The 25,201-nt window shown below is 45.9% G+C and overlaps 9 protein-coding genes across 9 annotated transcripts; 4 read left to right on the forward strand and 5 right to left on the reverse strand.

Annotated features, from left to right (window-relative positions):
- Positions 1–3,394: 3,394 nt before the first annotated feature.
- On the forward strand, positions 3,395–7,152 carry ppk11 (pickpocket 11). Its single transcript, XM_017249812.3, has 5 exons — positions 3,395–4,771; positions 4,833–6,533; positions 6,596–6,722; positions 6,798–6,904; positions 6,974–7,152. Exons 2-5 carry the CDS (start codon positions 5,351–5,353, stop codon positions 7,150–7,152), a joined length of 1,596 nt encoding a protein of 531 aa, XP_017105301.2. The 5' UTR covers positions 3,395–4,771; positions 4,833–5,350.
- A 76-nt stretch (positions 7,153–7,228) lies between these two features.
- Positions 7,229–11,305, forward strand: ppk16 (pickpocket 16). Its single transcript, XM_017250031.3, has 6 exons — positions 7,229–7,686; positions 7,921–8,223; positions 10,285–10,748; positions 10,808–10,976; positions 11,031–11,128; positions 11,193–11,305. Exons 1-6 carry the CDS (start codon positions 7,229–7,231, stop codon positions 11,303–11,305), a joined length of 1,605 nt encoding a protein of 534 aa, XP_017105520.2.
- A 148-nt stretch (positions 11,306–11,453) lies between these two features.
- Positions 11,454–17,705, forward strand: ppk18 (pickpocket 18). Its single transcript, XM_043212702.2, has 8 exons — positions 11,454–11,581; positions 11,635–11,841; positions 15,545–15,895; positions 15,954–16,104; positions 16,163–16,356; positions 16,410–16,736; positions 16,788–16,897; positions 16,956–17,705. Exons 1-8 carry the CDS (start codon positions 11,466–11,468, stop codon positions 17,162–17,164), a joined length of 1,665 nt encoding a protein of 554 aa, XP_043068637.1. The 5' UTR covers positions 11,454–11,465; the 3' UTR covers positions 17,165–17,705.
- Positions 11,834–13,157, reverse strand: LOC108131249 (zinc carboxypeptidase A 1). Its single transcript, XM_017250036.3, has one exon. The coding sequence runs from the start codon at positions 13,146–13,148 to the stop codon at positions 11,865–11,867; it is 1,284 nt and encodes a 427-aa protein (XP_017105525.2). The 5' UTR covers positions 13,149–13,157; the 3' UTR covers positions 11,834–11,864.
- Positions 13,972–15,551, reverse strand: LOC108131246 (zinc carboxypeptidase A 1). The gene is made up of 2 exons (XM_017250033.3): positions 14,764–15,551; positions 13,972–14,707 (listed from the first exon to the last, which is right to left on the reverse strand). Exons 1-2 carry the CDS (start codon positions 15,517–15,519, stop codon positions 14,114–14,116), a joined length of 1,350 nt encoding a protein of 449 aa, XP_017105522.3. The 5' UTR covers positions 15,520–15,551; the 3' UTR covers positions 13,972–14,113.
- On the reverse strand, positions 17,176–18,953 carry und (methionyl aminopeptidase und). The gene is made up of 3 exons (XM_017250034.3): positions 18,740–18,953; positions 17,827–18,636; positions 17,176–17,762 (listed from the first exon to the last, which is right to left on the reverse strand). Exons 1-3 carry the CDS (start codon positions 18,834–18,836, stop codon positions 17,335–17,337), a joined length of 1,335 nt encoding a protein of 444 aa, XP_017105523.2. The 5' UTR covers positions 18,837–18,953; the 3' UTR covers positions 17,176–17,334.
- A 44-nt stretch (positions 18,954–18,997) lies between these two features.
- Taf11 (TATA-box binding protein associated factor 11) lies at positions 18,998–19,913 on the forward strand. Its single transcript, XM_017250035.3, has 2 exons — positions 18,998–19,338; positions 19,391–19,913. The coding sequence occupies exons 1-2, from the start codon at positions 19,067–19,069 to the stop codon at positions 19,710–19,712; spliced, it is 594 nt and encodes a 197-aa protein (XP_017105524.2). The 5' UTR covers positions 18,998–19,066; the 3' UTR covers positions 19,713–19,913.
- LOC108131250 (RING finger protein nenya-like) lies at positions 19,849–20,753 on the reverse strand. The gene has a single exon (XM_017250037.3). It carries the CDS (start codon positions 20,675–20,677, stop codon positions 20,048–20,050), a length of 630 nt encoding a protein of 209 aa, XP_017105526.2. The 5' UTR covers positions 20,678–20,753; the 3' UTR covers positions 19,849–20,047.
- A 101-nt stretch (positions 20,754–20,854) lies between these two features.
- Positions 20,855–24,873, reverse strand: zf30C (zinc finger protein 30C). Its single transcript, XM_017250030.3, has 4 exons — positions 24,503–24,873; positions 23,202–23,590; positions 21,771–23,146; positions 20,855–21,704 (listed from the first exon to the last, which is right to left on the reverse strand). The coding sequence occupies exons 1-4, from the start codon at positions 24,504–24,506 to the stop codon at positions 21,128–21,130; spliced, it is 2,346 nt and encodes a 781-aa protein (XP_017105519.1). The 5' UTR covers positions 24,507–24,873; the 3' UTR covers positions 20,855–21,127.
- Between the last annotated feature and the right edge of the window lie 328 nt (positions 24,874–25,201).

Raw genomic sequence — 25,201 nt, forward strand, 5'->3', positions numbered from 1 at the left:
CGGCAGATTCATCCAATCCCAGTTCCCAATGCCCAATTCCCACATCTGGCGGCCATCGTCGTGATGCGTACGTCAGTCCGAGTTTGAGTGACATACAGACCCCGAGTTCGAGTTGCAGTTTCAGATTCGGTTTCAGTCTCCTCCACCCCAGAAGGCCCCGACCCCAATCCATCGGATTCACATGGCAACGACGTCAGCGGACAACGGACTACACCCGTCATTGTAATGCAAAGCCCAGCATGGTAATGACTTCTGAAAGTGTCTCCAAATGCGTTGAACCTAGCGTCTGCGTCTGCAGGCAGCCGGGAGTAGGGGGCAACGTGGCGTATGAGTAACAATAGTTTCTCCCGGCCAGAGCACGTGACCAAGACACGAGCCACTTCCCATTTTCCGGCAAGCCATCAATCCGAACGATAACTACTATTCTGGTGCAACAGGAGTAATTAAAAGTAAGTCGCACAACCAGACATTCGTTCACATAATGAAAATAAGTACAAAAAATATCAATACAAATCAGGGGCGTAGTATATTGGCAACTTAGGGAGTTTTCATAACTAGAATCAAGCTTTGGGGATGGTCAAATTAGGGCAAATAAATTAAGTTAAAACTCTAAAATAATGCAACCATTTCTTTACATAACTTATAATGAAATATCTATCTCTTAGATATACGTTATCTTTTTTAAACACCCTTTCGACAGACTTTCTGTTATGAAAGTTCTAAAAAGCAATTAAGCCCTAGAAAGTAATATCTTTGTAGATATATTGTTAAGACTGTGATATACGTTTGTTGGTGTAATTAAAAAAGAAAAAGTGTTTCCATAAGCAAAAAAAAAGATGAGCTGTACCCCCTTTTTTTTATAAATAAAAGTCCGTTCCTGGCCTGCATTACATTGCTGGGGCAGCACTTCAATTAAGGAAAATTATCGACTCCTCGCAACGCGAATCGCGATTCAAATGGCACTTCCCACTTGAGTGAATAATCAGACGTCCCCCAACTTTACCGCAGAAATGCCCAGCCCCGATTCCCGACTCCGCAGGCTCCGCTGGGCGGTGATCATCTTCGTAGGCTTGACGTCAAACGCAATGTTTGCGTGAAATTTCTTTGTCACGATCGGGGATTTGATGATGATGATCTGTCAGAGAGGCAGGATGGGCAGCTGGCATGGGCTTGGGCTTGGGCCATCTTTACGCCTCAGTGGCAACGGGGCAGACAGACAAAGAGGTCCCAGGTCCCAAGAGAACCCAACCAAGAATTAAAGAAAGACAAAAGCCATCCGAAGCCAACGATGCAGCCAGTTCCATCCAACGGACTTTTGTACTCCGACACTCTGTTGTTTCGCTTTTATTTTTTTTTTTTATATTTTATTTTACTTTTTTTTGCACGTCGATTGACGCACTTGGTTGTCACTTGACTTTTTTAATCTCGCGACTTTATCGTAGCTGACTGAACGGCTCAGAATCGGATTCGAATTCGGATTCGGATTCGGACTCAGAATCGAAATCGCTCGTCATAATTGTAACTTAATATTATGCTCATGTAGCTTCGGCTCAGTGACGTTCCGATGGATTCTCTTCCTCGATCAGTTGTTTGATTTTCAATCAGACTCCGCAGAATGTTTGCTATAGTTTCGCCCCCCAGACCCAGACCAGACCATACCCGCTCGACCAGACGTTGGTTATTAAACTATAACTCAATGACTTTCCTGACGTCACAGTATTAAGCTCAGTCAACACAAAAAGCCAATCCAAAGCGAAGCGCCAAAAAAAATAATAATAAATAAAAAAAAAAGCGTTCCTCATTAACATGTTCTCCATGTGAGCCGCCGACTCTATGTGGGAGTGCTTCCACTGCCAGTCACTGATCTTCACAAACACACAAAAGCAAACATTCATTTGAATTCAGATAGAGAGAACTATGTATGAACTCGCCGCTCAAACAATTAACTTGCTCAGCCCGAGAAATTGTAGATCAAGATACTAGGTTTGCCATAAAGTCGATTCTATTTTTATCCTGGGATATCCAACTTGCACAACATGTTCGTAGGCTTCTGGTGACCGCCTTTGTGGTTCTGTGTTTCGAAACCCATATTTGACTTTACTTAAAATATAAAAAGAACCAGCAGTATGTAAGCCGCAAGTTAAACATGGAGTTTAACCAGCTGTAGCCCCAGGCCCTTTCGTATCTAAATGTGTTATATTGTGGTTTCTCCCAATGGCACAATGTCCACAGAATTCCACTGTCCAAGGCTGGGAAAGTACGAACCTGAGCTCTGAACTGCAATTATTATTTGATGAATTTCCAATTTATAAAAAAAACACCAAATCATAATAAAATGGAACATTATTGTTGATAGAAAATGGCATTAAGTGAATGAATGTTTGGAAACTTTCCTCAAAATTCCTACTGAATCATTGTCCGATGATTTCGAGTATGGTCTGACCCTACAAACGTCATGGAGATGATAAGGAACCTGAACTCGCATATACAGAATCGCAGAGGCTGAGGCAAGAATAAAGACCTATTGCCTCAAGTGTCCTGACATGGCAACAACCCCAAGACGCCGCCAAGTGCTCCCATTTCCTCTGGCCATTAAGTTTGTTTTGAATACAATTTTGCACTTCCCCCCACAGAGGCTATCAACCTGCTAATTTCTGCCGAGTGTCATTTGGTTTGTGAATGATTTTTCGCATTCTGTGGATTAAAAATAGTGTCCCAGTGGCATGTGAATGGCGCGAGCGACTGATAAGAGAGCTGTGAAAGCTATGCTTTCCATTATAGTCCTCCGATAATTATAATCTGAGGTCAATCCCAAAATAAAATGCCTGAATTTAAGGAGAAACAATTGCTGGCAAAATAAAATTAGAATCTGAGCAAGCAAACAAAAGAATCGCTTTATTTATGGGCGTGTAAACAATTTGATTGATTCGAATTTCGAAATGGAATGGAAAACAACGGCTGCCTTCTGTCTTGGACACTCGATCGTGAGATCGTAATGGAAGGAATTTCAAACTTGCAATTAAACGCTTGAATATCTTGCCGGAGAACAACAAGGCTTTCTTTTCGATCGCATTATGTCATCCTTTTGATAATTGAGCGAGTTTTATACAAACATCTAAATACATACACAAAATTATTTATTTGTATTTATACAAAGTATTAATTTCTGGTTAGCACATGGCTTGTGGATGGGCTGGTTGTTAATTAGATGTGATCATCTGGCTCATTGGCTTCACAGAACACACCAAACCCACTGACCTCTAGGGGGGATTATTGTTATGTCTTTGAGGCGATCACGTTTTCTGAATCGTAGAACACGACACGTTCTTTCCTTATATTAATGTATACTTTATAAAGTAGATGAGTGTTGCTTTTTTTTTTTGGAACACCTCACCAAAGTGGGAATAAACATGAATCGAAGCCAAGGCAGAACGTTCGATTTCGAGTGCAAAATCAATTTGCGTCAATTGCAGCAGAAGATTAGCCTCGCTCTAGTTTTTTGCAAAAAAATAAAATATAGCTACGTCTACACATAAATCAGCGCCAGATGATAATAAATGCAAGACAAGACAAAGCCCCCAGGGGGCCCCCTGCCTGGAAACAATAATCGGATCAGATCGGCTTATCGCCAAACAAATTTCGGTTTACATCGGTGGTGGCCAAAAATAAACTCCCCGCCCCGGGTTCTTTCAGGGCCACGTCAGTCGGTCACTGAGATGTTCCGCGGGATGTTTATATTTCCAAGATACAGTTTCAGTCACACTTGGCTTTACCGTTGCGTGACGCAAATCGATCGACCGTTACGACGCCTTCAGTTTATTTTTAAACAAAAGTACCCCAAAATAACCCAGGCCCCATCAGGCCGATTTTTGAAGCCCCACTCGTGAGCAAGTGCATCCGTCCTGCGCCGTTCAGGTCGATCGGATGAGCGGCCAAGTGGCTGAATCAGTGTGATCGAGCTCAAGCTCCTTATCTGGTCCCGACATCGGACCCATAATTGTGTAATATATATGAAAAATGACAGACTGCCGACATCGGCGCCCCGGCACGTGGCATGCAAATGAGCGGTGAAATGCCCGCGGAATATCATTAGAAAGATTTGGCAACCTTGGGCCAATAGCGATCCCAGAAAAAAAATCCAGTTAATTAAATCCATGCGAACTCCGATTCGGGTGAAAATTTATGGCTCTTACAATTCCATTGAATGCCAATATTTGTCCAACCCGATATTACACAGAAGAAGCTCGTAAATAATTGCAGAACAAATATTTATGGGTTGTTTGGTAGAAATGTGGGGGCTTGTCTGGAAATAATTTGGGACACAATAAGATCTTGTATAGAATAATAATGATAATTGTTTTTAGATTGTTTGGAATCCTGTTTCAAAAATGCCTAAAAGTATGTTCAATAAAATTTATAATTTATAAAGGTAATATTTTATAAAAGACATCATAGATTGTTCCAAAAAATCATGCTTTAGGACCTTAACCCACTTAATTCCCCAAAACAAACCATAAACTCGAAGAACATAATACCAGATTCCACACGTCACTAATCTTGATAAAAGCAATCACACTTTTTCTGAACTTTCGACGACTCCAATTACAAATCTGAATGAGCTTATCAGCCTTACCGATTCCAAATGATCTGACACATTAATGGCTCTCAGGGTTTAGAGATAGGAAATCGTGGAAATCAAGACACAAAGTCACAGAAATCAGCTGACAATAATCCGATTATAGAAGTGGGGAAAAAACCTTAGCCATCGGTGGTAAATAAATTGTTTAATAAAATAAAAATTGGAGTGACGATGACATTTGGCATTCCCGCAGGTGACACGAGCGGAATATTTGAGCACCGTAATTGTGGTTGTGGGTGGAAACTGGGCACCCAACAATAAACTCATTAACAAGCCAATGCAAACTCGGAAACAATAACACAGATACATACTGTGGCCAGGAGGAGGCGCCGGGAGAGCTCACATAATAATATATTTGCTGTAAACAATTTCCTATTCATATTTGCCGAGCTTATCGCTTGGATAGCTCGGAAGCCAGTTGTGCATAGACAAATAAATATGGGGATAATTGTTTCTCCAGTTGGGGGTGTGAAGGCAGCCCGACACTTGATTCACTGCCTCGATTACGTCTAAAACACATACGCAGACTTGAAGGTGAAGGCCCTTCCCCGGCCCACCAAGACCTCCGATAATTGAAGGTTGATTTTGGTTTGAACATCTTAAAGGCGTGTGAATGTCCGATAAGGCGAGGTAATGTGTTTTTGGCTGGGTATATAAGGATGATTTCTCAAGGATTTATATTCTTTTTAAAAACTTTTTCTATTAGAAGTCATGTCGGCTTCAAAAACCAAAGAAGAAACTCCACCTCCATTGGTTTATTTGGTAAACTTTGAAAACTATCTTAAACCAAAACATTCAACGAAATGCCAACCTCTTCAACGTTTCGACAAACCAATTGGCAAAGTGACAAGGCTAACAAGGAGTTTAAAGCGTTTGAAACTGATCAGATGGTACTATAGTGCCTCAAAGCGATTTGGCCAACTGCCTTTACCCAAATTTCTGGAATTCCTTCGGGCCCGAAACGACGATGGCCTCTGCAAGCGAAAGACTGGCTTTGAGATCTACTGCGAAATGGCCAGCATCCATGGCTTTCACATTTTTGTTGGCGCCAAGACCTGGCAGCGCATTCTTTGGTGGTTGCTCATCTGCTCGGCAGTTTTACTTTCACTTTTAATAGTCACAATGTCTCTTGCAATAAGCAACGAAAGACCTACGATGCGTTCCATAATCACCATGATGAAGCCCTCGTCTGAAGTGCCATTTCCGGCGATTACCATTTGTGGATTTGAAAAGTTTTCCCCTACAAGACTTCAAAATAAATCAAAAGAATGGGGTATACCCCAAGAAATGCTATGGAATTTGAACTTCACGAGTATTCAGCCATTAATCAGCAGAAATATAAGTTGGAAAAGAATTCTGGAGGAACTTTCTACTCCGATGTGTAATCAAATCCAAAAGTGTGAATGGGAAAGTCCCTTGAAAAACTGTTCAGATAAACTGAAAGCCCTTTGGACTTTGGATCAACGACTTTGCTGCAGTTTTAATTACCAACGAGAGCTCTTCAGTTCCCATTTAGGACTGAGACTAGTTTTAAACACTCCCACTAATAATTCTTCCGGTTATGAAGTCCTAGTCCATGATTCCTTTGAGATACCCAATGAGGTGACTTCGAGACTATTAGTTCCCAGTGGCTCAGAAGCCCATATAATGGTGCAACCATTTGTCAATAGCATTACACCAAGTATAACAGAAATATCTATAGAAAAAAGAGGCTGTTACCTCCAGGAAGAGTATTCATTGTTCTCCTCTTCAGTCTACAATCAAATGAACTGTCTTGCCGAAAGTCGAAGCGAAGAAATTCACAAATCTTGTGGCTGCGTTCCTCCTCATTACCCCAGTCGTTCAGATTGGAGAGTCTGTGATCTTGAACAAATGCATTGCGTTAAAGAATGCGGTATGGATAACAATATACAGTGAATCGTTTACTCATTAATCGTATTTTATTTATTTACAAAGAAAATAATGAATCGTTTGAAGAAGAACAATCGAAATGGAACTGCCTTCCGGCTTGTCAATTCAATCGTTACGAATTCCAGAGTGATATACAGATTTTAAAAACAATGGATAACCTTGGCAATACGAGGTAATTTTCTTATTTGAAATAATGTATTTCTTACCGAAGGCAAAAATCACTCATACGCCCTGTTGCTTTTTGCAGCCAACCGAATAATCAAAACCAACAAGTCCTTTTGCGTGTCTACTACGACTCTCCGATGGCCGAGGAACTCGTTTTGGACGTTTACGAAAACTGGCTAACATTTATAGGCAAGTCTCCTCCTAATTACCTGCAAAGCACATCCATTTCAATGCCACCCTTCGAACTTTAATGGCCAGGAACCTTTGGCGGCATAACCGGTCTATTTATGGGCTGCAGCTTTGTGTCCGTCTTCGAGCTGATTTTCTTTTCGTGTGTTCGACCCACTTGCAACTGGCTGACCCGCCAGCAGATAATGTGGCGCCGCCGTCGGAATCAGAGAGTGGGTCAGGCCAACGAGGTCGTTAGGGCGGGCTAATTAGGAGCTGAACTAATTACCTGGTTTATGGCCAAGGAGGACAAAACAGTCGTCCAGAGTTTGTCCACCTGCAGAGATGGGCTTTAAGAAGCGGCGCATCTTCGACCTTCGCCAGGTCCAAGCTCAACAGCTGGCCAAATCCGCAGCCCTCAGCCAGAGACGCAATAACCTCAGTTCCAACCATTCCCAGAGCCCCATGAAGTCGGCTCATCACCAGTTCTGGAAGATTCGGGAGTGGTTTTCCGAGAATATGCGCAACTACTGCCAAACCACTTCGCTGCACGGATTCAGTTACATCACCCGACAGGACATCAGTCACCAGGAGCGCCTGTTCTGGCTAATGGTCGTCATCCTGGCCATCATCACCTCGATTGTGCTTGTGGTCGTGTCCTTGTACTGGAGCCAGGAGACGCCAACGGTGACGGTCATCGAGAGCTCACACTTCCCCACCTGGAACATTCCTTTCCCTGCTGTTACCATCTGCAACTTTAACAAGATTTCCAAGACCAAGGCACTCACCTTGTTGGATCAAATGTGAGTTCATATGAAGCTCATGATTTATTCAATTTGCGAAAACCCAAAATGTGCTTGTTAAGCAATCTCGAATTCACAAAATCCCCATCAATATGATGTATGCAATCGAAAGAAAGGTCAACTTTGGTTCTTCAACCGAATCCTTGAAAGTAAAATATTCCATTGACTTCTGTTTCTTAAATAAAGAACCTACTGGACGTTTGACGTCTTTATTTTGTTATTTTTTCTCCTCAGGAACATCCCGGTTGGGGTTAACAAATCCGAGCTACACAGCCTTTTCAATCTGACACTGTTGCCCGTGGATAGCATGATTAGCAACAGTTCCTTGGAAATCTACGACAGGATTTTGGTCCTGAATAATCTTACGTTACACGGACTTACCCAGCAACTGTCGCCTGATTGCATGGACATGATTTCCAGCTGCATCTGGAAGGGAATCAACACGAGGTGCGACAGTTTGTTCCAGCGGATAGATACCATGGAAGGACAGTGCTGCACTTTCAACTACTTTGGCGGTATCACCAACAATTTTCCAGAGTAAGAAACAGGAACAAAATAACTTTAAAGGTATTCCTCTTCGGAATCGGATTAATATTGGCGAAGCTATAGCCTCAGCAAGTTGTCATATTCTTGTACCCCATACCTTCCTCCATTTTTTAAGGGGACTCATCAGAAAAATGTACAAAAAATCGATCGGAAATTTTGGTTTGGGATTTTGATGCAGATGAACGGGGAATTCCCTCACGAATCGTTTGGGGTATTCCTCTTATGAATCGGGTTAATATTGGCGAAGCTTCAGCCTCAGCAAGTTGTCATATTCTCGGACCCCATACCTTCCTCCATTTTTCAAGGGGACCCATCAGAAAAATGTATAAAAAATCGATCGGAAATTTTGTTTTGGGATTTGGATGCAAATGAACGGGGAATTTCCTCACGAATCGTTTGAGGTATTCCTCTTAGGAATCGCGTTAATATTGGCGAAGCTTCAGCCTCAGCAAGTTGTCATATCTCGTACCCCTTACCTTCCTCCATTTTTAAGGGGACCCATCAGAAAAATGTACAAAAAATCGATCGGAAATTTTGTTGTGGGATTTGGATGCAGATGGACGAGGAATTCCCTCACGAATCGTTTAAGGTATTCCTTTTAGGAATCGGGTTAATATTGGTGAAGCTATAGCCTCAGCAAATTGTCATATTTCGTAACCCATACCTTCCTCCATTTTTAAGGGGACCCATCAGAAAAAGGGACAAAAAATTGAAAAAATATTTTGTCTCAGGATTTTGATGCAGACTGGTGGAGAATCGATCTAGAAATCGTTTAAAACAATCATCTTGAGAATCAAATGAGAATTGGGGAAGATATAGCCATCGCAGTGAGCCCTAGAGGGAAAAACCCCATTTTCAAGGGGTCCCATCAGAAAAAATGGACAAAAAATTGAAAAAATATTTTGTCTCAGGATTTTGATGCAGAATGGTGGAGAATCGATCTAGAAATCGTTTAAAACAATCCCCTTGAGAATCAAATGAGAATTGGGGAAGATATAGCCATCGCAGTGAGCCCTATAGGGAAAAACCCCATTTCCAGGGATCCCATCAGGAAAAATGGACAAAAAATTGAAAAAATATTTTGTCTCAGGATTTTGATGCAGACTGGTGGAGAATCGATCTAGAAATCGTTTAAAACAATCCCCTTGAGAATCGGATGAGAATTGGGGAAGATATAGCCATCGCAGTGAGCCCTATAGGGAAAAACCCCATTTCCAGGGATCCCATCAGGAAAAATGGACAAAAAATTGAAAAAATATTTTGTCTCAGGATTTTGATGCAGAATGGTGGAGAATCGATCTAGAAATCGTTTAAAACAATCCTCTTGAGAATCGGATGAGAATTGGGGAAGATATAGCCATCGCAGTGAGCCCTATAGGGAAAAACCCCATTTTCAGGGATCCCATCAGGAAAAATGGACAAAAAATTGAAAAAATATTTTGTCTCAGGATTTTGATGCAGACTGGTGGAGGATCGATCTAGAAATCGTTTAAAACAATCATCTTGAGAATCAAATGAGAATTGGGGAAGATATAGCCATCGCAGTGAGCCCTATAGGGAAAAACCCCATTTCCAGGGATCCCATCAGGAAAAATGGACAAAAAATTGAAAAAATATTTTGTCTCAGGATTTTGATGCAGAATGGTGGAGAATCGATCTAGAAATCGTTTAAAACAATCCTCTTGAGAATCGGATGAGAATTGGGGAAGATATAGCCATCGCAGTGAGCCCTATAGGGAAAAACCCCATTTCCAGGTATCCCATCAGAAAAATGGACAAAAAATCGATCAGAAATTTTGTTTTGGGGTTCGGATGCAGAAGAACGGGGAATTTCCTTTCGAATCGTTTAAGGTATTCCTCTTAGAGATCGGGCGCGTATTAGCGAAGCTTAAGCCTCCAAAGTTCGGCATGTTGATACGCCCCATGCCATCAAGACGTAGTATCTCCAAGATGTTATACTATTTCCGCTCGTCTTACGTTATCATCCGACAATAGATTTTCATACTATTTTTTGAATTAGTTAATACTAATAGCACATTAATTTTTACTCAGAAAAATAGCCTATCAGGTTCCAAAACGTCCTTATCGTGTGACGGGCTGTGGGTATCCCACAGGACTCTCGGTTCTCCTCAATCCCATGGTTTCCGACTATTATGGAACTTTCTTCAGTGGCTTCGGATTTCGGCTGCTCCTCCACGATTCGTATAACTTTCCTGACGAGAACTCCGAGACAAAGGTGGTGACCTCCACCCGGGAGAGCTTTGTTCGCATTAATCCGGAGTCCACCTACGCCACCAACGACATCCGGCGCATGGATCTCTCCCTGAGAAACTGCCTCTTTGGAAGCGAAAGGACGATGCATGGCCTGAGGCGCTACTCCTTCATAAACTGCATGTTCGAGTGCCGGGTACGGATGACTATAGATCATTGTGGATGCATTCCCCCATATGTGTACAACAATGGAAGCTATAAAGTTTGTGGTGTTCTGGAAGCCAATTGTATGATTACCAGTAAACGTGAGTGCTTACCGATGAACTAAAAGATATAGAAGTTAATGGGGCGCATATCCTTGAAGGACTCTTTTCCCATGCCCTGGCCAATTTGAATATTTCCCTTTCAATAGTCCGTGAAACGGCCAGCTTTCCCTGTGGATGTTTGCCAGATTGTCAGTCGAACCACTATGTTTCCGAGAGCACCATGGGCAGGCTGGACATGAGCTACTTTTCCAACCGCCCAACACTCGGGTGAAATCTTAACTTATTTTATTAAAATGTTTGCCTAACAGAGAGTATCAACAGCAATACCTCGGACCGGATACTCCTGCATGTATTTTTTAGTGACTTGATGAGCACCAGATTTCGCACGGACATCTTCCAGAACTGGCTGTCCGCCTTGGGTGAGCCAATTAATCATTCAATTAGATTCCATAAACTATTAATCAATGTTTTGATTTTTGACAGCCTCATTTGGCGGTCTACTGGGGCTAATCATGGGCTTCAGCATAGTGACTGCCTTTGAGTTTTTCTACTTTCTCACCTTTCGACCCGTTTTCAACTACATCAACAGGGACTAGGCCAGTCCCACTTAACGTGGTCTGTCTGTACATAAACACGCTCCTACCCTGCACTTTTATTGCACTCCACTTGACACGCTTTAATTAGAACTTTGATGGATGACCAGTGGCACGAAGAGCACTATAAATTGTCTGGAATCGAGCACACTTTGAAAGCACAATGTCTCTACAAGTGGATGAGTCCCTCTATCGCCGCCTGTTTCGAGAGTTTCTGCGCCAGAGTTACATCAATGGACTGCATCCGTTTCTCTACCACTCACCTGTCCGTCTTGCCAAGTTAGTCATTGAGTTTCCTGATTATCTCGAGTGAGGCTAATTAACCATTTCAGAGCTGTTTGGCTGGCCTTCCTAACCAGCCTCGTCATCTACACCCATATAGTGATTGTGAACCTGACCCAAGAGTACCTGGTGCAGCCCACGGAGATCCACCTGTCCCCCGACCTGGTGCACGTGGCCAACAGCCCCTTTCCGGCCGTGGGCGTGTGCACTGCCAACAAGATTAGCCAGAGGCGTCTTCGGAGCTATGCATTGAAATTGTAAGTGCTTTATTTTAATCGAATTATTTGTTGAAGTAGCCCAGTTTCTTGACCTCGGCGGCCATGGCCACAATGGAGTCGAGCAGCTCCTCGCTGGCGGGGATGATCTGCTCGGCGGGCAGCCTGAAGCCGGTGATGAAGGAGTTGGATGAGGGACGCAGCTCGTAGCAGAAGGACATGCGCACATCCTGAGTGCCATAGGCCCAGTCCACGCTGGCTCCGGCAGCGGGGTAAATGGCATCGTAGATGTTTCCTCCAGTGTACTTGGTGCCGAAGCGCTTGCTCACAGCGGCGAGGGCGGCGTCGTAGACCTGCTTGAAGTCCTCCACGTTGTCGGGCAGATCGGCGGTGTGTCCGTAGGGGTAGAGCAGGTACTGGGAGTAGGCGTGCAGGGAGATGTACAGGTTGATCTTGCCCTTCAGCGAGGCAATGTAGTCGGACAACGACTTGGTCTCAATCTCGGAGAAAGCAGAGGGTCCGGCGTAGGTGTCCGAGCAGGCGCTGCTGCTGGCTCCAACCTCGTTCCAGTGGAAGGCCCAGTTGCGGTTCGGGTCGGCGCCGAAGCAGCTGCCGTAGGGGGTACGGGTCTTGCGCCACAATCGGTCAGTGGTGTGGGTGTACACGTAGCCATCGGGATTGGCGTGGGGCAGGACGTACCAGTCGTAGCTCTCAGCCAGCTCCTTGATGGAGGCATCCTCGGAGGTCAGCAGCTGGTTGATGATGTAGGTGGCGGCAGCGGGAGCGATCCACTCGCGGGCATGGATACCGGCTTCCAGGAAGATGCCGGGCTTGTTGGTGCCCTTGTTCTTGTTGATCTTCACGCCCAAAATGGAGCGTCCCTGGTAGGTCTTTCCGCCCTCAATGAGGGTCACGGCTCCGGGGTACTGGTTGGCCAGACTCTGCAGCCAGGCGTAGGTGTCGTCCAGTTCGTAGTACTGAGCCCAGTTGTAGGCGCGGGTGGCACGGCCCTTGATGGCCACTTTCTCCTCGGTCTCGTCCCACTTCTTCTGCAGATCTTTGGTCAGCAGCTCGTACTTGATCTCAGCCTTGCCGAGGATATCCAGAACGTCGGGAACCTTGTGCGGGGCGACAATGATCTCAACCGGGGTACCGACAATGTGTACTCCGTCCAGGAACATGATCGAGTCGCTAGATCCCTCCAGCTGCTTCAGCACAGCCAGCTGCTCGGCATTCTCCGAGTTGGCCTTGTACAGGCGGTAGTTGTCATAGCGGATGCGTTCCGCACTCACGGAGGCGATGGCCACAACGGCCAGGAGGGCTAGCAAAAGGCACTTGGTCAGCGACATGGTTGTCGTCGGTTTGAACCTTCGCCTGGTTCACCCACCGCTTTTATAGGCCACCGATAAGGGCGGCAGCTAGTGTTGGATTCTGATTTACGGCCCACGAGTGGCGCGGGCCGTAAATATCGGAATAATCGGTGCAAACGCCATTATCGCAGTCTCAACCGCCTCGCCTGGTAAATCACAATAATTCCCGACTTTTGCTTCGTCTATGACGCCTCGAAAGTCTTCACAAAAGTGTCAATTCATCAGACAGCTCTTGACCTTGTCTTTGAAAACTTTAAACTCATTTTCATTTTGTTTGAAAGAGGTACCTCTATCTCAAGAAAACCTATTACCCAGAAATAGTTTTCTAATTGAAACACATGGTTTGGTTCTTTCTTTAAAAACAAAAAAAAAATATTAAATAGGTGTTTTTAGACTTAATATTTAAACGTATTTTAAAATAAAGTGTGAAGCACTTTATCAGCTATAAATTATTTAATCCAGGTTCTTAGAAAATCAATCAATGTCCCTGGTTTCCTCTTAAATAGCTTTTGTTAGACAGTTCTTCGAAAATTAATTTAAAGTTTTTTTTAATCCTTTTAAGACTTTTAAATAATGTCAAGTCAGAAAGAATTTGATTAGCTATCTTTTAAGATTTTAAAAGACAACATAACATTCCAAATCTATTCATTTTTAATATCATGGCTAGCCCTTTTCTAGTTTGAACTTTAAAAACCAATGTAAGTTTAATAAATTTCTATTTAAACTAATAACTAGAAGCATTTCGTCTTTATTTGTTTTATTAGATAATAGTTATAAAAAGTTAAAAATATTAGACGGCATATTTAATCAGATTTAGTTTCAAAACCCAAAATAAACCAGATTTCTTATCGATTTTGTTTAAAGATTCGTGTAGTGGATTTTTCTTATCTCCTTATTTGGAGCAGTGACTTAATCTTTTTAGTATCAATTAAACTTAGAAATGTTTATGCTTCTTGTAATTTATAGCCCTCGATTGTGGCAGCTGCTTTTATCATTTCAGCCAGGGAGTCGGTGGTTTCCTGACCCGTGGGAATTATTTGGGAGGCGGGCAGCCTGAAGCCTGTCCAGAAACTGTAGCCCGAGGGTCGTAGTTCGTAAGTAAAAGAGTATTTAACCTTCAGGACTCCGTAGGCCCAGTCCATGCTGGAACCAGCCGCAGGATAGATGGCGTCATAGACATTACCTCCCGTATAACGAGTTCCATATCGCCTTTTTACGGCATTCACGGCCACATCGAAGATTCGCTCCATATCCCGATGATTCTCCGGCAGCTTGGAGGTGTGTCCATACGGGTAGAGCAGTAGCTGGGAGAAGGAATGCAGGGACAGGTACATGAACATCGGCTCCGGCAGGGAGGTGAGGTATTTTGAGAGGGTTTCAGTCTCTGGTTCGGAAAAGGCCTTAGGACCAGCATAGGACTCCGAGCAGGGCTCATCACTGGCCCCCACTTCGCGCCAATGGAAGGCCCAGTTTCGGTTCGGATCGGTTCCATAGCAGTTCTTGTCCTGGGGGCTACGGGTCTTGCGCCACATGCGGTTCTAAAATAAAAGTTTTATTTAAAAAAAGGTTTTATTTTAAAGGCTAGAATTCTCACCGTGGTGTGGGTGTAGACATAGCCATCAGGATTGGCATGGGGCAGGATATACCAGACATAGGACTTGCCCAGGCTCATGATATTTGGCTTTTGAGATGTCAGTAGCTCGTTTGCAAAGTACGTGGCAGTGGCAGGACCTATCCACTCCCTAGCGTGCATCCCAGCCTCCAGGAAGATGGACTGCTTCTCGGCCCGGCCATCCTTTCGATCAATTTTTAGGCCCATTAGCTCACGACCCTCGTAGCTCCTACCAGCCACAAATAAGCTGACCGTATCAGGGTACTTTGCAACCAGATTCTGCATCCATTTCTGGGTATCGTTCAGCTCATGGTACTCCGACCAGGTATAGTCATCGCTCCGACGATTCGAATCGGCCACTGGTTCAATGTCCAGGGAGAGACTGGCCTGGGCGTTTTCGTCTATCAGCTCTGGGACGAGCTCCAAACGACTTAGGAGCTCCAAAAACTGCTCATCGTAGCTGGGAGCTACAAGAAAATCCGTGGGACCCAAATGGAGATGATTGAGAATCAAGGCATCTTCCCTCTTGGCCTCTAGAGTTCTCAGGGCCTCCAACTGATCCTGTTTGGTGGGGCTCACTGTATAAACCCTGTAGTTGTCGAACCTTTGCCGATCACTGGAACAAATCGCGAAGATAGAGACTGCGAGTACCGCCTGCAGAAGCTTCATACTGGCACTAATCCAGGGCCAGTTCCACTCCATGCCTTTTATACTCCTATCGGGAGTGCACCGCTGCATGCTAATGACCCTTTCTCCGAATTAGATATCAACACCAGGCCAACTCCTCCCAACGGGCGGTGGCAGAGGATTTGGACGATATGGTCGATCACCTGCTGGTGCTGGCACAGTTCTATCTGAATCCCCTCGAGGAGGAGAGACTTAACATCACGGAATTGCAGAGACTTCATCGGCTCCTCACCAGTTACCATGACGACAGTGGGTACTCGGTGCGCGATATTCTGCGCCAGCTGTCACCTGACTGCGGGGAGCTGGTGATCCGGGGAATCGTCTATGGGGCGCCTGTCAACACCAGCCAATTGTTCCTCAAGAGACCCACGTCCTCGAATGTGTGCTGCATATTTAATTATCGCCGGGCCAGCTACTCCCAATTTGCGTAAGAATACTTCTTCCAATAGGAAGGTTTGTAGCTGACTTTGGGGCTTCACTTTTAGCGACAAACGAGCCGAAGACGATGCAGAGATGAGTGCGGTTCCCAAGGTGGTTTTTGAATCGAATTCTATTCTAAACAGCGTCCAGTTTGTGCTCCAGGATGTAGCAGAAGAGGATTACACCAAGACCTTTAGAAGCAACAGTGCCTTCCAGGTGACTATTCAAGATGGATATGGATATAAGTTCAAATATTTTTATTCTCCTATTATAGCTTACGATTTTCCCCCAAGAGGACTATGCGACAGTTCAATCCACAACTTTGGGAGAGGTGCTGGTGGATCACAACACTATAGTGGAGATACCCATCCAGCCAGTGTTCTTTAGCTCCGGAAATGCAGTGCGTTACGTGGAGCCCGAGAAACGACGCTGCTATTATCCTGAAGAAGGGAGTAAGCTTTTAAATCAGTAAGTAGATATGACCTACTACCTTATAAGCATCGAAAACCCCATTCCTTCAGGTCCTATTACTCCCTGGACGAGTGCCTTTTGGTGTGCCGCAGCAAGAGCATGATGGACCACTGTGGCTGCGTCTCCCCGCCCATGGTGGGCAGTCCCATGGCAGTCACCTATTGCACTCTACTGGACCTACCCTGCCTGTTGCGGTGGAAGAGAATCTGGTATGGCCACAACGAGTTCGCCTTCCTGGAAAGCAATGAGGAGCAGTTGGCCCAAAGGAAATGCGAGCAATGCCTGCCCACCTGCAACGGAGTCAGCATGAGCATAACCACCAATGTGGCTCCACTTCGACGAGCTTTGCGCAGTAGTGGTTACTTGACGGGATTATTGTAAGTGATCCTAATCCTTGAGAGATGGCTCTAAAATTAGCTAGATTTCAGGAAAGGATTGACCAACGAAAGACCTCTGGCCATAATAAAACTATTCTTCAAGCTGCGCTTTGCTCAAGCCACGGAATCCCAGCTAGTTAGCACTTGGGTTGTTTTGTTAAGTAAGAAATCAAGGATATTTAGAACCTCATTTCAAACCCTAACCCTAAATCCTTCCAGATCGCTTTGGTGGAATCCTGTCGCTGATGTATGGCTTCAGCATTGTCAGCTACATTGAAATCTTGTACTACTTGACCGGCAAATGGTTTGTGTACATTTTTAGATCTCTGAAGAGGGGAAATCGTGGGAAGTCTCGACAATCTCACTCCCTGTACTGGCACGAGCTTATCCCCAAGACGATGAGACTCCAGCCGCAGACGACTTACTAAGCCAGATAATCTCCACTTTCTCATACTGAGCATAATACACTGTATATATAATTCGCTCCGCTTACGCTCACAAAAGAATCAACAATAGAATGAACTTATATCAAAAACTGTATATAATGCCAGCAATACAACGCCGAATACCGCTCGCGAATCTTATCCGCAACGCATCTCTAATAATCGTCGCCGCGGGAGACCACCTCCTTGCATGTGGGTCGCAGCATAATGGTGTGCTCGTACTGAGCCGTGTAGCAGCCCTTGATGTCACAGAGAGGCGGGTACGCCTCCACGATTCCCTTGTCGCACAGATCCTTGAGGGCCATCTGGTACTTTGTGGCGCCAGCGCGATCCAGCCATCGTTTGCAGAAGGCAAGGGTGCCGAAATGCTTGTTGATGGTGCCCAACAGCTGCTTGGAAGACTGCAGACGGAGAGGCACGAATGGCAGCTCAAAGTTCTTCATGTAATGGGAGCAGTCCATGTCGTCATGTACCAGACCGCGACCAGTGGATCCGAATGTCTCGATGGCGTAGAATTCATCCTCCTCCATGCGTGTGGACTCGCCACCCTTGACAATGGGCACAGTTTTGCCAGCATGGATGCCTAAAAAACATCAATAAGGTTACAAACTCATTAAAAAAAGTAAAATTATGTTTCTAAGGCTTACGGTACGGGCTGATCGAGTGTCCGTTCAAGTTACGAATGGCCTTGATGGGATATGTCTTGCCGTCCAGCTCGATTTCGTATGATTCCATCACCTCCTGAATGGCGGCTCCAATGTCGCATAGACGCACGTCGATACCTGCCTCCTTGATGCCAGTGTTGGTGGCTTCCTTGACCGCCTGCAGCAGCTTGTCGTACTTGTTGTTGAACGTCAACGTGAAGGCGCAGTCGATGATACGGCCCTTGATGTGGGTTCCAAAGTCGATCTTGCACACATCATCGTACTGCAAGACAGTGGTGTCGCCGGCGTTTGGCGTGTAGTGAGCGGCACAGTGATTCAGGGAGCAGCCCGTGGGGAAGGCAAGTCCAGCCTCCAGGCCGTTCTCGCCGATTAGTTTGCGGGCCGTGTTCTCCAGCTCCTCGCAGATCTGGATCATGGTCATGCCCGGCTTAATGTAACGCTGCATGTACTGACGCGTCTGCCTGTGGGCCTCAGCGGCCTGCCGCAGCTCCTGGTAAATATCGGTGTTCATGCGATCGAGCGCGCGCTTCTCCTCCGACGTGAAGCGGTCTTTGGCGGTGCGGTCGTCCGTCAAATCCTTGGGTGTTGGATGCTTCACGATCTCGCCCTCGGGAAAGTTGCCATCGGGATACAGCTTAGATATGGGAATACTTGGCGGATCAGTCTGACCGTTCTTCTTGCCCTTGTTGTTCTTCTTCTTCGCCGGTTGAGCGGCTGCCGGCTTGGGGGCATCTCCGTTCGTGGCGGCTTCTGTCGGCTCACCTCCCTCGGCGGCTATCTTGGCTGCTGCTTCTGTGGGTGAGCGGTCGGGTTAGTGGGTGGTTGATAAGTGGGCATGGGTGGTTGCATGGGTGAATGGGTCGTTCTATTGCAATTACGGCGTGAGGTCACTCACCTTGGCGCAGTTTTTTGTTGTTCGGCTTTGGCTTCTTTTGTTTCTTGACCTCCTCGCCGGCGATCTCGGTTGTGATGGCCTCCTCAGTAGCGGACATTTTGGAGCTTGTGTGATTCTCTGTTTGGTCTGAAGAAACGAAAATCTAGCGCGCACGATGGACGATTTATGGAGAAAGAACAAAAACACGAGGTCCGCTAGTGATGGCAACGGAAAAGTTTTCCTCGCGTGTTTTCCAGCCCTACTCAGAGTTTAGTGTTGGAAAAGACATCCACCCCCACAAAGGCGATTTGTTTATAAACGCTATTTATTTACATATTTTTTATAAAAATGGACGAAATACTCTTTCCCACCCAACAAAAAAGCAGTTCACACAGCGACACCGACGATGGGGATTTAAAATTCTTCAACACGGGCTCCGGAGAGAGGAAAGATAGCGACACCTCGGATACTGCCATTGACACGGAGCGGGAAATTAAAGAGGAACCAGACACCGATGGTGACACAAAAAACATAGACGGTGATGGAGACCCCGAAGAACCTTCCCAAAAAAAGATCAAGACCAAAAAAGAGCTGGAGGAGGAGGAAAGAGAGAGGATGCAGTGAGTCCATGGAGTTTCTTCCATTGGGTCCTTCTTATCACTTCCATTTTAGGGTTCTCGTGTCCAACTTCACGGAGGAGCAACTAGATAGATACGAAATGTACCGACGGTCAGCATTTCCCAAGGCTGCCGTCAAACGGTTAATGCAGACCATTACCGGCTGTTCCGTCTCCCAGAATGTGGTAATCGCCATGTCGGGTATTGCCAAAGTGTTTGTGGGCGAGGTGGTGGAGGAGGCACTGGACGTCATGGAGTCCCAAGGGGAATCCGGTGCTCTACATCCCAAGTTCATTCGGGAGGCTGTTCGAAGGCTGAGGACCAAGGGCCGTATGCCCATCGGACGCTACCAGCAGCCCTATTTCAGATTGGCCTAAAGTCTGTGGAATAATTTAGGACCAAGGGCCGTATGCCCACGGACGCTACCAGCAGCCCTTTTTCAGACTACCCTGAAGTCTGTGGAATAAATTAGTTTTTAAGAAAAAAGTGTATGTACAATTTTAATTCAAAAAGTTATATAATCATTGCAATAATATGTTTTATAATTAAAAAATAAATCATAAGAAGAATTCTTAGAACATTGTAATGAATATTGAGATATCGAGAAATATAATTGAGAAAATTAGTAAATAATTTCAAGTTCTTAAAGTATATATGTTTTTTTGTACAATTAGGAAGATAATGGTGAAAGATCATAAAAGTAATGATTCAGTTAAGAATCAAAGTCCAGAACTTTATTGAAGGATGTGCTCTGCTGCTTGGACCATGATTCAGGTTCCTTGTCATTCTCGGCTAAAGCTGCTTGGAAATACTGCAGGAACCTCTCATTGTCTTCGACCGTAAGGAACTCCTCCGACGAGCTGGTCGAAGGAGTTTGAGGCTGCGTACGGCGCATCTTCTTGGGTACTCCTCGCTCGCCGTCCTCTGAGCTAGGAGTATCGTCATAGTAGTTTTGCCGCTCTTGGCGCTTCTTGTGCTGCTGCAGCTGCTCCTCCATCCTAAGGTAAGTGTCCAGTTTGCGCTTCATCTCTAGGTGTTTTCGCATCTTGACCTGGAATCCGCGATCGTCCGAGTCACGTTGATCGGCCTGAAACTTGCTGATCTTCCGATAGAGTTCCAAAAAACGCTTGGGATCCTCAAAGTAGTAGGCCACTTTCTGGGGCATGTTTGGGCTTATGGGAATGGGCTTGAATGTGGCTTCACACAGTGGGCACTTCCTGTCTTTGGAAGACCCGGCCATGCATCCATCGCAGAGGATGTGCTTGCAGTTGGAAATGTAAAAGTTCAGCGATGGGACGTGTTTTTTGTGACTAAAACACTTGTTGCAATGAAGTCGAAACATAATGGCAATTATAATTCAAATTTTAGCTAAGAAATTCCAGAACCAATGCCTCGTTTTTAAAAACTAACGGATCTTATGCGGGAATGAGTGGCAACTCTACTTGCAGGTCATCTGGAAAGCTTAACCCTATGAAGGTCCTCTCCTTTTATCTAAAATATCTTAAAAAAATAAAAAACATTTATACGACAATATTTTATAAGGAAAATTTATTTTCTTAAGTTTTTTTTTGACAGGTCCGTATGGCGCTAAACCTTTCTCTACATCAATGTTATGTAGCTTATTTATCGTTCAATGTTATTTAATTAATGCAGTCATTAAGTAGATATTATATGTATAGTTATCATCCCGTTGGTTGGTTGTACAGTAGAATACGCATCCGTTTACAAAAGCATCTTTATCTTTATCTTTATCTTTATTGAGTGGGGACCTCTAAATGAATGTGTTCCATGATTACTCCAGCCGCCGTGCCTCGGCCTGCATGGTCTGGAGTACGATGTGGGGCACCAGGTGCGTGGAGGCATAGTTTAGGGGAACGGTGGCCAGCGGAGCGGAGCCATCCGAGGGGAAGTTGAGCTCCTGGGCCATTGGCATGTCCTTCTCGATGACCTCCTCGGCGATCAGGGTCTTGGTTTCGTCGTAGGCCATACCCGCCTCCGGCTTGGCACCCATCAGAAGCTTTCCCCGCTGCACGCCCATGTACTGTGTGGCCTTGGCGTTGAGGGGCAGTTGGCCGCAGGTGTCGGCATGCACCTTGCGATGGGCCTGCAGATTGGAGATGCAGGTGAACCGCTTGCCGCAGTTATTGCACAGGAATCGCTTGATGCCAGTGTGTACGGTCATGTGGGTGAGCAGGCTCTCCCTGTACGGATACTCCTTGGGGCAGAGGTGGCACTTGTAGGGCTTGTAGTCCGTATGTCGCGTCTTCAAGTGCGACTTGTACTGTGCCTTCACCTTGAACGTCTTGCCGCACTTGTCGCACTGGTATGGAGTGTCTGCCTTGTGGAGGAGCATGTGCGTCTTGAGAATGCTATGGAACAACAAGTAATAGATAGAATTACTAGAAAGGTTAAGATTTCAAGAGGAGAGATCTTACCCAGCAGTGGAAAGATGCTTGCCGCAAACGGAACAGCCGTAGAGTGGCAGGCGGCCGCAGTCGGAGCGCACATGATCGGAGAGTGAGGTGCGGCCGGTGAACTTCTTGCCGCACTTGTCGCAGATGAGGTTGCGCACCTGGCTGCGTGGCTCCCGCTTGGAGTGGAAGTTGCGCTCGTGGTTCTTCAGACTGTCGTGACCTGTCATGTACTTGTCGCACTTCTCGCAGTAGAGCAGTTCCTTGTGCTGGGCGCGGGCGTGTTCCGTGGCCTGCTCCTTGGTGGCGAAGAAAAGGTTGCAATAGCAGGGGCACTTGAACGTCAGCTTGCCATCCTCGCCGTGAACCTTCATGTGGGTGACCAGGCGCTTTTCCACCAGGTAGATCTTGCTGCAGATGGGACACTTGAAGACCTCCTCGTCCAGCTTGGCATGGACGTCGACGTCCTTGAAGATTTCGCGCATCTCCTGCTCGGTCAGCTTGTGATCGTCGCGCAGATGCTTCTCGTAGGGCTTCCGAATGTGGTAGATCTTGACGCAGTGCGGGCACTTCCAGGACTTCTCCATCTTGTTGATCATTTTGAGGCGTTCCTTCAGTTCCTTCTTGCTGATCTTGGCCATGCGCTTCGGCCCCGGAGAGAATTCATCCGGCGATGAGGATCTGGCGTTTCTCTTGCGATACTTTCTCTTGACGACCGGTTCCGACGGCTCCCTTCGTTCTCCCTTGGGCGGTCGGCCACGCCTCTTCATCCCAGGCTTATCAGGGCGAGAGCCACGCAGCGCAAGGACATCCTCCTCGGCTACCTCCACCAGCGGCACGGCCGCAATCTCATCCAGGATGCCGGCGCCCTGCTCCACCTTGAGGCTCTCGAACGGCTTCAGGCCGTCGCCCTCGTTCAGCAGGACATCCAACAGCTTGTCCTTCTCGTTGCTGAAGATATCCGTGCTCTCGGTCTTCACATACATGCTGGCGTCCTGGTACTCGAAGTCCTCCTCGTCGAACGCCTCCACCTTGACCATGGCCGGTGGCGGCAACGGGAACGCCTCGTCTTCACTGTTGTTCGGCTCGAAATCGGGGCACTCGTCACCCGAATCAGAGTTCTGGCTCTCCTGCTTTAGCTTCGTTTTTAGCCGGCTGGCCAGGGGAATGTCATCGTCGCTGTCCACCTCGGATTCGTCGTCGGAGGTGGAGTCCTCATCGGAGTCAGCTCGTTTCATCTTCTTGCGATACTTCCGCTTCATTTCCTGATTGGAGCTGCCAGGCGGATCGTATTCCGGCTGGCCGCAAGTGTCAGGACGACTGCGTCGGTGCTTCTCCAGGTTGGCATCGGTGGAAAAGCGAGTAGAGCAGCACTGGCATTCCACAGGTCGAGACTCCTCCTAAAAATAAGGTGTCTTAGATGACTTGGAGGATATATATTCATTGTTGACTCACCCTGGAAAGCTTCTCCTCGCCACACTTGGTACGACAGTGGCGACGATAGGCTTCCTGGTACATGTACTCCACACCACACTTGTCGCACACATATGGCTTGTCCTCCTGGGCGGAGCCACTATCCGGATGCTCATCCTTGGTATGCTGGGTCAGTTCCTCTTCGCTGCAGTAGCGGGCATCGCACTGCCGGCATTCAAAGCCGCCTGGCGGCTGGTGCTTCTTCACGTGCTTCACATAGCCGGCCAGCGAGAAAAGGGCCTTGTTGCACACCGGGCAGTGCAGCTTGGGTACTCCGTCCGTGGAGATCTCCACCAGCAGCTTGGTGGCGGCAGCGGCAGCTGCGGCGGCGGCGGCACCGCTGCTGCTACTGGGGGCCATCGACTCGGAGGCTGCGTGGAAGAGCGAATGTAAACAAATGCAAATATGTTGGGGTTTTTTTTTTAAAAGGTTTGGGTTTGTATGCGGCAGCCAGGGATGGGTGGGTTGGTGGGCAATTTTTTAAAAAATAACGGCTTTGGGGATATGTTTCTTATTTAATTATTTAAGTAATTGTTTTTTATTTAAACTAAGTATATAATGACAAAAAAATATGAGCACATTTAAGACACTTTCTAAAAATAAGAACCTCTTAAAGTGAGCGGTTAAATTCAAATCTCTTAGGGGATAACCACACAAATAAACTAATTTTATTATTAAATATAATTGTTGTATATAAAATTATTTTTTAATTATCGCATTTTTTATATATTACTTTTTTTTGTATACCAACAATTGTCTCTTAGGATTTGTCTATATACAAATATATATGTATGTAATTTTCCTTCAGCAAACTAGAATTATTTCTTATAATAGGAATACTCCCATTGGAAAACACTTTACTCTTCTTCTTCCACCTTACTCTGTTTCTTTTCTACAGCAAGTATCGTTTGTTGGCCCTTTCTTTGAGGCCGATACGATACCTGCCGGGCGACCGAACCGAAGAACAACAACTAGCGACGCTGCCCTGCAGCCCTGGTTCATTCGCTTGTGTGCGTCTCTCCATCTCTGGTTAGCTGGTGATGGTAATGGTGGTGGGGGCAGAAGCTACTGTGGTACTGAGGTACTGTGGTCGGGGGCAGGTAGCAGGACAGCAACGGCTTGGAAGTGCGCGCATCAACCATCGGCCAGAGAACTCGTATGTAGTTTGTGCAGAAATGGTGCATTTGGTGCTGTACCCCACAATTGCCCCGCCCACCCTGCCGCCCCCCGCCGTAACTGCCACAAAACCCCCACACTGAACACTGTACACTGTGTACACCTACCCATATCGGCTCCCTTGAGTGGCGCTTCCTTGGGTTCTCGGTGCTCTCCGACGCTCCTCTCCTCACTCCTCGCTCCTCTCTCCCTGGCTTGCGACTTTTCGACACCGCTGGGTCAGACTGCTGCTGTCTCGCTGGTGGCTTCACTGGACTTGGGCTTTGGGTTTTGGGTTCTCGGTTCCACTATCCGTTGCACCGATGGCACCTAGCTGCATTTTCACCCACACTTATATTTGGTTATTATTGTTTGTTGCGGTCGGGCCCGAGCACTGCGAAAAATATTAACAAACACTTGAGTACACTTTAAAAAACGGCGAAACGCCAATGCGACGCTGGCGAGTAAATTATTTTTCTTTGTGCAGCTTGAGGGTGGATATGTAGCCCTGGACGCAGCGTTCAATTCGCCGTGAACTAGATCGTGAGCGTCGGAGCGGTGTTTGAATTGGCCGAAACCATGTTCCATCACTAGGAAAGCACCATCCCTAATTTTTTGGGCGCGACAAATTTGAAAATTTCAATTTATCAAATCGATTTGAATATTTTTAAATTGTTTTTATTAGCTCTTAGCAGCTACGAGCTATTTAAAAAAATATATAGTTTTACAATTTTGATTTAAAAAGTATGATATTAACACAAATAGTCTATTGGCTGGAAAAGTAATTATAAATTTTTCTTTTTAAGTTTGATTTTAAAGTTAGTTTC

Source organism: Drosophila bipectinata, chromosome 2L, assembly GCF_030179905.1.
Source record: "Drosophila bipectinata strain 14024-0381.07 chromosome 2L, DbipHiC1v2, whole genome shotgun sequence".
NCBI classification, from domain to species: domain Eukaryota; kingdom Metazoa; phylum Arthropoda; class Insecta; order Diptera; family Drosophilidae; genus Drosophila; species Drosophila bipectinata.